This window comes from Ovis canadensis, chromosome 1 (assembly GCF_042477335.2).
Source record: "Ovis canadensis isolate MfBH-ARS-UI-01 breed Bighorn chromosome 1, ARS-UI_OviCan_v2, whole genome shotgun sequence".
In the NCBI taxonomy this organism is placed as follows: domain Eukaryota; kingdom Metazoa; phylum Chordata; class Mammalia; order Artiodactyla; family Bovidae; genus Ovis; species Ovis canadensis.
Genome location: NC_091245.1, coordinates 218302621 through 218317707, shown reverse-complemented (window position 1 = coordinate 218317707; position 15087 = coordinate 218302621). Strand labels below are relative to the sequence as shown.

General features: G+C 43.5%; 1 protein-coding gene across 4 annotated transcripts in view; it reads left to right on the top strand.

The window, feature by feature from the left end:
- The window catches only part of FNDC3B (fibronectin type III domain containing 3B), a 414553-nt gene that overhangs the window by 329835 nt on the left and 69631 nt on the right, over positions 1–15087 (top strand). For all 4 annotated transcript variants that reach the window (XM_069560055.1, XM_069560042.1, XM_069560049.1 and 1 more), the window contains 2 exons: positions 1023–1161; positions 4198–4251. In XM_069560055.1, coding sequence (XP_069416156.1) covers positions 1023–1161; positions 4198–4251 — 193 coding nt within the window. The remainder of the gene's footprint in view (positions 1–1022; positions 1162–4197; positions 4252–15087) is intronic.

Below are 15087 nucleotides of genomic sequence, written 5' to 3'. Positions count from 1 at the left end.
GTGTTCGTCTGTCTTTAACGGCACCTCGTAAAGAATTGTTAAGAACTAAGGGCTTGATGTATTTACCAATTCTGAATAGCTTAATTCATGCATCTTTTTTGGCAGCAAAGGTTTCTTTGTTGTCTTTTTGAAAGAGTATATTTTCAAGCTTTTTTAAAAAAAATCCCCAATATTTTTTTTTTTTAAAAAAGGAAAAGTAGAAAGGAAGATGATAAAAATCAGCATAATCCTATTTTACGCTATTTGCAAGGAGTGTTGTTTTATAATAGTGTGTTACATGCTTTTTCTTCACAGCTTCTCTGAGAAATCAGGTCCATATGTTGAGTGTTGAGCCAGGCATTTTAATGTTCAGAGTGCACATTTTTAATCTTGGCTCCAGGTATAGGAGTTAGATGTTCACATGGATAAACTGTACCTGAATGATGTTGCTATTGAATTAAAGAAAGATGCACTTGGCAGTAGCAAGCCTGTTTCTGTGTGAAGTGTCCATATTTCTATTTAAATATCTGCAATACGATAACAGTTCAAAGATGGTATCTACCTTACTGTTTGTATTTCCACCTCTCTCTCGGTTTGTGGACACTCCCCACCATTTCTTGTCTCCTTCCACCCAACCCTTAACTGCACTACTAGCCTTATTCTAGACAAAGTCAACCAGAGAGGGCCTTGATGGATTTTAGAATATATATTTGGAGACCATTTCGGGGAATAAGGATATGTCCTTATTTAGCATATTCTTTTCCAGTCAGTAGACTCTGCCTATCTTAAATGAGGCTGGGTGGTTCTGACAACTAGTAGGAGGAGAGAATGCATTGAGGCACGTGGCCTGCTGGAATTATTTTCCCCTGAAAATGGTGACCATAGTAAGGTCAGAACAAGACTAGCAAATAAGAATAAGGGTCACAGTGTGTATTACATAAATTCTGTTCCTGTAGGGAAACCCTGGGGCAAAGCTGAGATTAACACCCTAGTCTTGTGTGATAGGCCTCTGCCCCTGACTGTATGTGTGTTTCCATTTTCAGGGTATACGCTATGTACAATTCCGTAAAGGGTTCCTGCTCTGAGCCGGTTAGCTTCACCACCCACAGCTGTGCGCCTGAGTGTCCCTTCCCACCTAAGCTGGCACACAGGAGCAAAAGTTCACTAACCTTGCAGTGGAAGGTGGGTAACGCAATGTGTCGAGAATATTCTGAAGTCTGTGGCTGTTTGAAACATTTATTTAGCAATATTCCACTTTGGTGTTGGCATTTTCTGCATTTTGACTGTGAAACAAATTATTGTAATATCAAAAGTTACCATCTCTGTAAAAATTGGGCCAAAGAATGAGAGAGAACTGTGAAATCAAGGTTTAGCTTTCTTTGCAGGGGCGTCTCTTAGGGTCATGAGCAGTTCTTTATACGTGGTAAAAATACTTAAGATACCTAAATGTCATCACTTTCTAATAGTTTAATTCATTTCAACAGACATGTGAAGACTTGAATAAAAAGTTTTGTGAAGAAAGATTTAGAGCTAACTTAGATTTATGGTCTACTGGCTTCTTTGAGTGGTGACTCTGAAATGTCTAATACTTAAATCTGTCTAGAATGTTTAGTGTTCTAAACTACATTAAGGTTTCATTAAATTTTTGCCAGTTAGACCTTAGATCAGTTAGGATTACTAATTATTTTTTAACATCCGAATTATGTAGTGGTTTTCATGAAATACAACTTTTGGGCTACCAACAACTCTTGAGAAAGAGAGCCCCTTAAAGTGTATTATTAACTTACTAGTCATAGTTGTGTATTTGTAAGGAAACAGACTAGTGTCAATCTCTATAGCGATTATTTCTGTGTACTTACTTATACTTTAAAATACAGTTCAAAATGTAAAATTAATAAAAGTCAAGATAATAAAGACTTATAGTACTGGGAAAGAACACTAATGTGCAAATAGGATGACTAGGGAGATGCGTTATTGGTGAAGAAATACATTGTCCTTTTGTTCTTAGATCAGAGGATCCAGTTTATCCAGGGAGCTGTTAAAAACAGTTGAGCGTAGTCGTTAGCAACAGAGCATGGGCTTCCGTAGACCCCTCTGGTACATTGAGCATGTTATTTGGACAAAGGCAAAGTTGTAGAATCTGAACTATTTTATTTTCCTTCCTGGCTTCCAGGGATAGTCCAGGTCAGTGATTCCCCACCTTTTCAGTTTTAACACCCAACTGGTCATCACTGTTTAAGTTCTTGAAGCATACACATCCCCTTTAAAATGTGTTCATTATTTACACATATACATATGTAAACACATCTTAAGGAAAGAATCAAAAGCCATTTTGTTAAGATTCCCAGAGGGACCGTGGGGTCTTAGAGACCTTAAGTTGGGAATCACTGATACATTCTACTTAAAACTTGGATGTAATTCAGGTCTCAGGCAGACCAGCAACTTCAAGAAAAAGGTTTTTTACTAGGAGGAAAATGTTTCACATTTTCTTTCTCCCTTTATTTGGTTGTAAATCAGAAGCATATTTTTGTTCCATTCAGTTATGTGCAAAGTTGAAAGTTCTGGATTCAGTTCAGTTTTCATGTCCTTAGGACAGGTTTGCTGTTCTCCAGGGACTCCAGCTGGGAGCTTCAGCTGGGGGTGCAAGGACAGGTGGACCGTGCTGTGGCTGCTCACCTGTCCTTGAAGCCATCAGGACACTGAGAGAGCTCGGGGTCCTCTAATGTCACTTAGTTAGCACCAGGACATAGGGCTGCACAAATACTGAGTCTGTGTCCCCACCCTCAAGGAATCCGAGACTCAGTGGTGAGGCAGAGCATATGAGCATCATATATGTAGAATATATGAGCATCCTAAATGTAGTCCTTACCTGAGAAATGTGTCCTCAGCTAAAGCTTTGATTTTGTACATTATTTTCACTTTAAATACATCCCTATGTTTTCTCCCAAATTGAGCCCACAAAAACCTGACATTCCAGTTTAGTAGAATATATAACACTCACTTGTAATTGGAGTGAGTGAGTGGGAGTAAAAAATTCGGAACTCCCAGATTTTAGGACTCAGAAGAAAGAAGGAAAAGAAGGAAGGAGAGGCGAGGGATAAGAGTTTGTTAATTAACTCATATTTACTGAGCCCTGGATGTTTTATTATTAAAAACAGTGAAGCAACAGCTATTGTTTTTTGGGTGCTTCCTGCATAAGACCAGGACAGTTTAGTAAGGGATTTACATATATTCTCCCAATCCCTGAAAATACCCATGCATTCTTGGAAAAAGAAACTAAGCGCTGATACTGAGCAACTTATGTTAGGCCACCTGTGACAGACAGCCACGGTGGGCTTCCTTGTGGTTCTGGTGACTCGGCTGCCTTTTGCTGGGGGCAGCTCACCATGGTCTGTAGAGCCCTGGCTCTTGTCCTGGGAAAATCCAGGTGCAGGTGCATCTGTGCTTGGAGATGTGGTCTTACTAGTGCTGTGAGGGACCCCACTGTAGCCCACCTGCAGGCAGGTCTGACCTTACAAAGCTGTCTTTTCTCCAGAGTCTTGCACTCCTCTTCCCATTGTCCAAAGCCTGTTTTCTCAGTGAGGGAGATCTCAGTATTGTGCTTTTAGGATGAAAGCAAATGATGAAACTTCTTTTGGCTAATGTGTTAAAGGCTAATTGCCCCTAGTAATCTCTCCAGGAGATCCCAGGTTTTCTCATTGTTTTAAAAAAAGCCCAATCTTAATGCCACAGAAGGCTTTCTAATCTTAACCTCTTTAAAACAGACAAAAACTGTATGGGGAAAGTTATAAAAGTATAGACTCTGAACTCTTAAACACAGGTGGGTCAGCTTTACCCTATCAGACTCCCACGTGTCGTGTCTGTTTCTCTGCATTTTTCTCCCTGTACCCTTGAGCTTTTAAGGTCCTCTTAAAAGTTTTATCCACAAAGGAACTAGGGTACCGAGTGGGTGTAAAGATAGGGGTGGTGGGCAAGGCAGGCTTGGCTGTTTGTGGGGTATGATTTATCAATAGTGAGGGCTCTCCCTCCTGGTTGACTTGGGTTAAAATTGGTTTGTGGAATTGTTTGACCAAGGAAATGGAGGCGATAGAGAGGGTTGTTGCCCTGTGGGGAGAGCCTAGGACTAGCACAGTGGATTTGAACCAAGGTGGAGAGCTCAGAACTTTGTCTGTGAACAGTTTTCTCTAATCTCTTTTTTTTTCTTTTTTTTTTTTTTAGGCACCAATTGACAATGGTTCAAAAATCACCAACTACCTTTTAGAGTGGGATGAGGTAATCATATTTTCATGTTCATCCATCTAAAACACCTTTCAAAATGAAACTGCTGAACAAATGCCATTTTATTCTTTTTTGAAGATATGCTAAACACATGGAAAAAATAATGTAAGTAGAGAAAAATTTAAACCAATAGTTATTGACTGTGGAAAATGAAAATGGACTGAAATATAGTGAATTGTGCATTAAAATATATTCACCTGGTCTATTTGCAAGAAGTGCCACAGAAAGAAAAGACAGGGTCTAACTGCTCTGAAGGCCTTACTATCTGGCCAGATATTAATGAGTATTTTAAGGGCTTCTCTGATAGCTCAGGTGGTAAAGAATCTACCTGTAATGCAGGAGACCCCAGTTCGATTCCTGGGTCAGGAAGATCTGCTGGAGATATGACAGGCTACCCATGTGGCTTTCCTTGTGGCTCAGCTGGTAAAGAATCCACCTGCAATGCGGGAGACCTGGATTCAATCCCTGGGTTGGGAAGATCCGCTGGAGAAGGGAAAGGTTACCCACTCCAGTATTCTGGCCTGGAGAATTCCATGGGGTCGCAAAGAGGCGGACATGACTGAGCAACTTTCACTTCACTTTAATGAGTATTTGGAACTGACTTCTTGGTTATCTTGACTGCCCAGGGCCAGCCTGAATCAATGGTTTCCATCAAGTAGACCACACTGTGGCCTGAGAAGCCTAGTTTGTGTCTTTGCTTTCAGTGCTGTGTGCTAACTCTGCCCTGTAGAATACTGTCTGGGAGTGGGGCGTGGAGGGCGGGCTGCACTGGAGGTCTCACTTACCCACGTGCATTTGCCCTAGCAGCTAGACCATCCTAGAACAGTGCCACCTTGGATGTCTGTCTCACCAAAGACCTTGTATGGTATCCATGGTGAAGTCTTCTTACAGTCAAGGCCACTCTCTGCTGAATAGTGACCCAGTGCTTTTCTAGCCTCACTCACACTGCACAGACTCTCAGGCTGGAAACACTGGATGCAGAAATCTTCTCTTTCTAAAAAGCAACAATACTATTCCTTTAAATCTTAATTCTGTTCATTCATTTACCCATGTTTTAGTCTCTTTCTGTGGTAGAGCAAATGGACTAAGGATTTGAAATACAGGAAATGTGGGATTTGGGGTGCCATCCAAGTTAACTAGTCTTTGTGACTTAAATTTAAAGGCACTGAAAAATTCAGCACACAAACTTAGGCAAAACGTCAACTTGTCTAGAGTAGAAAAAAATAACCCAATGTTAAATGAAAACGGGTGAAATTCTCATGATGAAATCTTGATGTGGAGAGGGGGGCTCTGTATCACTTTTTGCAGAAGCATATTTTCCCATCTGGATTGCGTCTGAACAGCTAGAGTTCCAAGTTACCAAAGACAATGATCTATTGTTTCTAGGATCCTTGTGAATGGCTCCTATGTACAGATTGGTGAGATCTCAGGCTTAACTGGTATATTTTACAGATTAGATGGATTTTGTTTTAAGGCGGCTTGATTGGAAGGTGAAACCATCCCCTATGGCCCTGGTGGTTGAGGTTTTACATGGAGATAGAGGTTCGGGACAGAGGAGGTTTTTTTCCCCCTCACATGCCTTCTCAGAGCACAGCACTGCATGTGTGTGTTTGGGGAGGGTGGGGGGTGGAGTGCGCCTGTGTTTATCCCCTTCTCTGCCTTGGACTATGGCTTCATAAGTTAAGTAAGGTCAGAGGAGTTGAGTGCTTGAATGGGAAACCTCCAAGGAAAACTCAGGTGCTACAGGAAGTGGTAATGGTGACTCAGTGGTTGGCCATCTTCCCTTCTGAATCTGAATTGAAAATGTCCTGGCACGATTCTGGGAGGAACATACTACAGCCTCAGATGAAATGGAGAAGCTCTGTCTAATGACCATTTGTAATCAATAGGACCCACTCTTAACTAGTGACTACAAAGTGTGAAATTGTTTATTTGGGGCCTTCTCCCACCTTTTCCCTCCTTGCTCTCCTTCCATCCTATACTCACTTCCCTTCTAGTTCTTTCCCTTTCCTCTTTATATACCCTCCCACCTTTGAATTTCTCCCAGTGTCAGCTCTGATGAGCTTTCCTGGAGATTTCAGGCTAATTGACTATAGGCCATCACAGGAATCCTTTTATGACCCATGGCTTAATAATTCCTCAAGGAAGAAAATCAAATGTGTACACACAGCACACCATCTCACCTGCAGGAAGTGGAGTGCACAAGGCTCTGACTCTCCCTCTGGAAGCTTCTGCTGGTGGTTTCTGAGCCAAGTGCAACTGCTACCAGGTCTCCTTCCAGACCGCAGCGGTTGGGGCTGGGGGGATGCACGGGGGTAGGAGAACAGAGCAGCCTTAGGCTGGAGTCACTCCCCCCACACCCAGCCCTCTCCAGAGCCAGAGTTCTCCTCTTCCAGCCACACACCCCCGGCCTCTCTGGCACCCAGGGGGCTGTAGAAACAAGCTTAATGGGCAGGAAGGAGGTAGGGTGTGCAGAGGAGCAGATCCCCACCTGAGGGCAAGCAGGTGTCCTTCAGTCTCGAAGAAACTTGTGTTCAGGAGTCACACCTGCCGCTTTCCTGCTGGAGCACCTGGTCTGAAAATCCCAGCTTGGGTGAGGTGACCTCATCCATATACATGCCACTATGGATGTCTGGGTGTCCCCATAGTTTTATCATATCAGCACTGGCTAAAGTTCCCAGAATACTTTATTCTTTGCCTCAATTTTTAATCACCATTCCAGTAAAATAATCAGTGTAAAATTATGAAGGTGTTAGCAAACTAAGAGCACAGGGCTTCAAGTACTGCTGCCAGGCTCTAGAAAAAGACCTTCATGAATGAAAGAGCGGTAGCAGAGAGGCCACTGGGGGCCACCCCTGGGAATGCTGTGCTGAGCTGACCTTGGGGAAAGCCACCTCAGTCAATAGCTAGCCGCCTGCTGGTCTCTGAAGACAGGTGTGACCCTAATTGGGGAACAGAAAACAGAACCATGAAACACGGGGTGGGGGGGTGAGGTTGGGGGGTGGGGACTGACGTGTCCTCTCTCCTAAATTCATTGTCAGTAATGTCACAGCACTGCTCAAAGAATTCGCCTGGAGGTTACTCACTAATGGTTCTACAAGAGGGTGTTGCGTGCCTACTTTTCTCCATTAATAATTGTGCCTAGACACTCTCTTAAATTTTCCATCAAAGCAGGAAGTAACTGTAACTATGAGATAGTAATAAGCAGCTGAAAATGGAACACATAGGTGTCACTGGCTTTTCGGTCATAGCCATTGGTTTCAATTTTCCCCTGAAATAGATCAGTTTTCATAACTTGGAAAGGTGTAGCCTTTCTTGGCCACGTTCCCCTTGTTGGAATGACTCAGATGAGCTGTACTGTGAGTTCTGCTCTTAGATGTTGTTTTAACTTCTGCTTTACAGAAATGCTACCTGTTGCTATTAGCAGCTAGTTCCTCAGTGCACACACAGGTCTCCTAAGATCTCGTGTGTACGTGGCATGGATTTGTGTTGATGTGTGCAGTGGTGTGCTGTCCACCCAAGGAGAACTGGATTGTTTCTGCTTTGTCTCAAGCTAGTCAAACAAATAATTTAACCCCCCAGGTCTCAGCTTCTCCATTTGAAAACGTGTCTGTCATCTCACAAGTAGGTTAAGATTGAATGAGATAACTTGGGCAATGACAGATTCTGTGTAATGATTATTTCATGTCACCTAAGCACGTTAACGTTCAGATCTGGGATAGGAAAAGTCAACAATTATAGAAGGATTGTGTGAAAGAAATATGACATTTTTCTGTCAGAAATTTATACAGGAGCCCTGAGGTTAATGGCTCTGGTTTGAACTAAACAAAAACGGATGTCAATGCTATATATAGATGTTAATTTGCCATTAGCTTTGCTTCCAGACATGACATGTTGGGAATATTCGAGAGAACCAGAAAAATAGCTTTGTGGGAATGTGACTAGTGGAGTTCTCAAGAATCTCTCCCTCCCATGTGACTCAGCTCACCCGAACAGGAATGTCACATCTGGGTTTCCCGGTGACTAATGAGTGAACACAGCTGTCAAACAGTAGACCACAAATGAAATAAATACTGCAGAAATCAAGGGATACTTTGAAATCAAACAGAAAAGGCCAGCAGCAGGTACAGCTCAGAAGCTCCTCAGGACCCACAAAGTAGCCAGGCTGGGCTCAGCAGCCCCATTGCAGAAACCCAGAGCAGGCCATGGGCCCCAGCCATGCATCCTATCATTTAGGGACTGAGCTGGCCTCATAAGGAGGTGCTTGGTTTCTGATTTATTAATCAGATTCCTATTTAACTTGTTGTTGTTCAGTTGCTAAGTCGTGTCCGACTCTGTGATCCCATGAACTGTAGCACTCCAGGCTTCACTGTCCTTCACTCTCTCCTGGAGTTTGCTCAAACTCGTGTCCATTGAGTTGGTGACGCCATCCAGTTATCTCATCTTCTGTCACCCACTTCTCCTCCCCTCAATCTTTCCCAGCATCGGGGTCTTTTCCAATGAGTTGGTTCTTCACATCAGGTGGCCAAAGTATTGGAGCTTCAGCTTCAGTCATCAGCCCTTCCAGTGAATATTCAGGGTTGACTTCTTTTGGATTGAATGGTTTGATCTCCTTGCTGTCCAAGGGACTCTGAAGAGTCTTCTGCAACACCACAGTTCAAAAGCATCAATTCTTAGGCACCTGTTTAACTTAGGTGTTAATATTAGTAGTCTTTCAAAAGGCTTCTTGCCGTAAGTGAATTTGCACATGGTGTTTCTGGTTGACAATAGCCTTTCCAGGAGGAACCATAGCATTGACAAGCAGAGTGACTTACAGAATGGATGAAGAGAGCCTTGCTGCGAGTACCACTGTCTTTGGGAGCCCTGCTGCCCACGGCCGCATAGCCTGCATCACCGATGCCTGGCCGAAAATCAGAGGAGGGTGCCACTCGCCCAGGCCCATGAGCTCTTCTGCTCATTCTTGAGAGTGAGAATGAGTAAGTCCTTTATCGTTTGTCCATCAGAAAGCATCTTTTGCATTAGAGCCAGATTAGTGAGCTGGCAGAGAGACAGTGCTTTGCCACGTCACAAGTCTTCACTGCCACATCCAAGGGTAGTTTCTGAGAGCCAGGGGAATAGCTTCCTCCATGCAGCTTCTATGGAAGGAAAGAAGGGGCAAGGAAGGATTTAGTAACTTGAAGAGGTCCATAGGTATCAAAGGCAGAGCTGAGTTAAAAGGAGCTCTCTCATTCCCTCAGATGTCTGTACACCAGAAGCAGATTCTCCATGCTTTTTACCAGCTGTCGCATGTGTAAAGGAGGGAGTTACGTGTTAGGGCAGCAGACTCGGGAGAACTTCCAGCTGAGGCTGTATCATCTGTGTCCTCAGCGCCTAAGTTATCAACTCATTTGTTCTGTTTGTTAGTTTCCAGCTACAGGATGGCCACCTGGGCCTTGGTTAGGCGGTAAACTGAAGCCAGCCATCCGTAGGTTTATCCCTTGTATAGGCAGCCTATTCTAAAATCACCCACTCGCTTCTCCTTTCCTTTCTCTTTGGGACAGTCTCAACACATTGATCTTATCAGAGCGCTCGCCATCTGGTGGACCTCCACATTTGGAGGGATATGCAGGAACATCGGGGCTTCTTGGTGGCTCAGACAGTAAAGCGTCTGCCTACAGTGCGGGAGACCCGGGTTCGATTCCTGGGTTGGGAAGGTCCCCTAGAGAAGGAAATGGCAACCCACTCCAGCACTCTTGCCTGGAAAATCCCATGGACGGAGGAGCCTTACAGGCTACAGTCCATGGGATGGCAAAGAGTCGGACATGACTGAGTGACTTCACTTTCACAGGAACATTGCATTTATTGGTTTTGAACCAGAGGATCATCCTTGGCTGTTTTAGGAAGCCAAGACCCTCCCACTAATATATAAAACTAGTGTGCCAGGGAATAAAATGCCTGCAGTATTCGTTTGGTATCATGCAGCCACAAACTACCCCCTTTTCTTACCTTTGAAAATTTCCTCTGTGGCGGAGTGGTCAGTGAAGTGAAAGAGGCATCACTGAGGGGAGAGTGAGGTTTGGCATAAAGAACTTTGGAATCCACCTACCTCCCTGTTCTGAACCCCTTCTTATATATGGTTATGCTAAACACTTACGAGCTTTGATTTCTCAAGCCAACATTTATCTTTGATGTTGCCTAGGGTCCGCCAGCACTGGAACAACTTCTAAATATAGATGTACTAGCAGACTAAATCTTTGAGCCTGGCAGTAGTTCAGTTGGCCAGTGCAGCCTTATTTTTTATTTGATTTATCATTGATGTTTCTGACAGATTGAACTATGCTGTTACAGAGAGTACCCAGCCCAGAATCACTCAGCCTGTGTCTGGATCCAGCAGGCATGGGCCGTGAGCACATGGCGTCTAACAGCCAAATGCATGTTACCTGTAAGAGAAGGAGGTTAAGAGATCAAGAAAACATCAGGAGGAGCACAAGTCACATTCAGGTTGCTGGTTCACCATGGATTCTAGCACACTTGTTGGCCATTCTCATATTCTTGTGCCAGGAAGAGGAACAGGAAGGATCATTTCCAGCCTATTAATTTGAAGGCAATTGAAAATGTCAGCCAAGTTTATCCTTTTTTTTTTTTTTTAATTTTTACTTGGAGGATAATTGCTTTACAATGTTGTTGTGTTGATTTCTTCCGTACAACAGCATGAATCAGCTATAAGTGTACATATTCCTGAACCTCCCTCCCACCCCATCTCCCATCCCACTCCTCTAGTCAGCACAGAGCACCAGGCTCCCCACTAGTTAGCTGTGTTACACATGGTAATGTATATATGTCAATGCTTTAGTACCCGTGTTAGAAACACCAGCTTCCAAGATTGTTAGTACACTCCAGGGGAACTGGAAACGTTAGCCAGAGCAACCACATTCCCCATGGTCTGTTACAGAACCACTCCTGGCGGGAAAATATTATGGCTTGAAATAGTTGGAGTATATGTAAGTTGTATGAGTAGAATTGGCTATGGCTGTGTTAAGTTCCTTAGCAGGGAACCCATTTTAAGGATTCCTCTTCCCAAGTACCAAGAGCTGCTTTATAAAGATACTAAGTTAATAAAGAAGGGAAACAGATTTGGAAAAGGTACTTTTATCTGTTTTCGGTTACATAGTTTTTACAAATTAACACCTAAACTTAGACAGATTTTAACAATTAGTTGTATATTAAAAATCAAATACTTTTTATATACTTAGATACCACTTTTCGGATAGGCAGACAAATCTAAATTGATTTCTTCACTGGAGCTTTTTTCCATTATGTGTTGTAAACGGATATGAAACAGGTAGAGATGTGATTGCGTGTGGATGTCCTTTGATAGATTATTTACTTTTCTCACTCTTGAGGCTTTAGGCTATGCCATACCTAAACTGTGTCCCAAAGACTTTTGTATATCTGTATTTAAATATAAAAATATTCCCCAGGGTTTTCTTTAACTCTGGAGATAGCATTATTAAAAATTTTAATTCTATAAAATGTTACTCTAAGATGAAGTGACTGCATTGCCATTGATTAACAATTTTGGGTAATCTTGATTATCTAGGAATCTTGTTACATATTTTAGGTTCTACAGAAACAATTTTAAAAATCTATTCAAAGAAGCCTTACTTTGTTGGATGGCTTTGAGGGCCCTTTATGCAGACATGTGTTGAACATTGACTGTATACAAGCATACTCGCTTCTGCTCCCTTACTTCCTGGCTATTTATATTTATAGTGCAGGAGGAATTTATAAGTTTATAGAAAACTTCATATTATAAACATATATGGACATCAAAATAGATAAGTGTAATATTGCATAACAAATTACCTCAAAACTCAGTGCGTTAAACCAGTCACTTTTCACTTCTCATGGGTTCAGGGTTGGGAATTTGGACAAGGCACTGGAGAATCAGTTGGTCTGCATTCCAGTTTCTGGAGCTTCAGCTGGGGAGGGCTTGTTGGCTGAGGTTGGAACCTTCTGGCGGGATCCTCATTCACAAGTCTGGTGGTCACTGCTGGCTTAGGTGGAGCTTTGTCTCAGACTCTCTCAAAGCACAGCAGCTTCAGGGGAATCAGCACTGCAAAAGTGAATGTTCTGGTAAAAAGACAGAAACTTCATCACCTTTTTAGGCCTCTCCTTGGTAGTCACAACAGCTTCATTTCCATTCCATCTGTCATGACAAGAGAGTCACAAGCCCACCCATGTCCAAGAGAAAGGGCCATAGGCTTTGCTCCTCTCTGATGGGAGTCAGGAATGTTTGGACATGTTTAGAATCATCACCACATGACGTAGGTTCTCCTGACTCTGCTAATCGATTCATCTTTTCCCCTTTATCTTTGTGTAGCACATACAGTGTTTTAGGTGTGTGTTCAGTCGCTTCAGTCCTGTCCGACGCTTTGCAAACCCGTGGACTGTAGCCTGCCAGGCTCCTCTGTCCATGGGGATGCTCTAGGCAAGATACTGGAGTGGGTTGCCATGCCCTTCTCCAGGGAATCTTCCAGAACCAGGGATCAAATCCATGTCTCTTGCATTGCAGGTAGATTCTTTACCGCTGAGCTGCCAGGGAAGCCGGTATTTTAGGTACTATGCCCTAAAAGGGTGTGGACTTAGAAAGGACAGCGTAACTCTTTTCCTGCCCCTGCTCTCCTCTGAGTGTTCCGGGAAGAGAAGAAGGCAGACAGATGTGCCCCAGAAATGCAGCAATGGGATGAGACTCAGACCCCTGGCCCGACGGGGCGTGACTCAGTGGTGCACAAAGCCGGCTTTTCTCACTAAACACATGGGAGGGGTCAATGCCTGCTCCCTTAGTGAGGAGGAGAGGGAACCTATGAGGAAAACCACATTCCTGCCTATTAGTGTCTCTGCCTTACTGTCGCACTTCATGAGTCGGCCTCCTTTGGATGACTCACAGGAGATCAGCAAAGTGTTCCCTCCCCCCTCCTTTTTTGAGGGAGTTTATAAACATAGAAACTAATATGTTTATCATCTTATTTAACAGCTAATTTTAAATTGTTAGCTCAATTAAAAAGAAAAATACTTAGGTAGATAGTAAAAGGGCAGAAGATAAAGTGAGAAAATAGAGAATATATTACTTAAAACATTTTAAATCTTTTATTTATAATTTACCCGCAGATTTCATCTAAAGAGTGAAATAATATTTCAAGATATCTTTGTCCCTGAAGTTTATATTAACTCATCTTGAAAACTGCTTCCAAGGGTGACTCACTGTCTGCTGTGGAGCCACAGGAGTTACGTCTCACACGCCCCCACACTGCCTTCCCTCACCCCTGCTGGTCTGAGATTGGGTCCTTTCACAGTCTGGCAGAAAGCTGGCACTCTTCAGAATGTACCGGGAACTTTGTAGGACCTAAAAGAACATCTGGGCTCTGATTTTTATTAGGACTTGTAACCAAATGTGTGACCCTTCTACCAAGGGAGTGAAAATGAGGATGGAGTGGGACAGACGTGGGCAGAGTGGAGCTTTCTGAGTGTGAGATGGCTGGGGCCTGCCCTCCAAGATAATCCGCACCCCACCCCACCCCCTGCCGCCCCGTACTGTGTGAATCGAGAACTGAAAAGAGCCCCTTGTTTACCAAGTATCAGATCAATGAGATGTCTAGACTAGGTCCGGTGAACTCTGGTAAACTGAGTTCAGTGGCATCAGGGACCAGGCCTCCTGGAGGGAGGGTTTGTGATGCCTCACTCCCCATCAAAGTGAGCACCTTGAAGTCTGTTCACACACAGTTGGTTTGTACTCCAAAATTTCTTCACGTTCTAGTAAAGATTAACCTTGTCCTTGAGTGAACTTCAGTGTGCATGGTAGGAAAAAGCATTTGGGCATGCCCAGGATTATGAAATGGAAACAGGTCAGGGAACCCTGAAAATCTGTTCTTTTTGGCTTGTGGACACTGGCAGTAGGGAGCTAGTCCAGAACACGCTGGGGCTTCATGTCCAATGAGGTCAGTAGTGTGGTGGCTACATCTGTGCCAGAACGATCGCATTTCCAGCCTCCAGGGTGGATTTCAGCTTCCTGTCACCTCTGCTCTCATTGGGTGAAGTTTTCTTTCCTTCCCGGGAGAAGAGGCACTCCAGTGCTTGTCTCAAAGAGATTCTGATCCTGACTGGTCCCGTGATGCACATCCGTGATCTCCCGACATGCAGAATCAGGGCACTCCTGGCCATCCGTGTCTCAGCTTTTCCCTCGTAGAGCAGCCGGCTCCTTGGCCTATTGAGCTGCTTTCTGGGTGACACCCCACATGTGGCCTAGCAGCAGTAGCTGAGCAAGGCAACGCCTCAGCCATGGGTGTCTCTGCTGCCTATGTTTGACCAGATTATTGAAGACAGCAGGCCTGCAGTGTGGAGAGATTGTCCATTTCCACTGGGACCATGTTTTTGTAGGAAAGTTTGCATGAAGCTAAATTTAACTTATTAAAATATAAGTTGTTCTTTCCAGCTGTAGCTGTTATGTCTCAGTAATCCTGTGTGCTTTAAATTAGATTTTACTAAAAGAGGGAACATGATATAGGTTATAATATCAATCATTTGGAACCATGCTACCTATCAAATATGGAAGTTGTAATTTACTGTTTGTAAAACTTCACTAACCACAGTGGCTTGGACATATTTAATTCCTGATAAACAATTGCATTATCACTTCTGTCCATTTCTCTGAGTCTTTTAACCTTCTAAACATTATATGCTGCTGCTGCTAAGTCGCTTCAGTTGTGTCCGACTCTGTGCCCATCAGGCTCCCCTGTCCCTGGAATTCTCCAGGCAAAAACACTGGAGTGGGTTGCCATTTCCTTCTCCAGT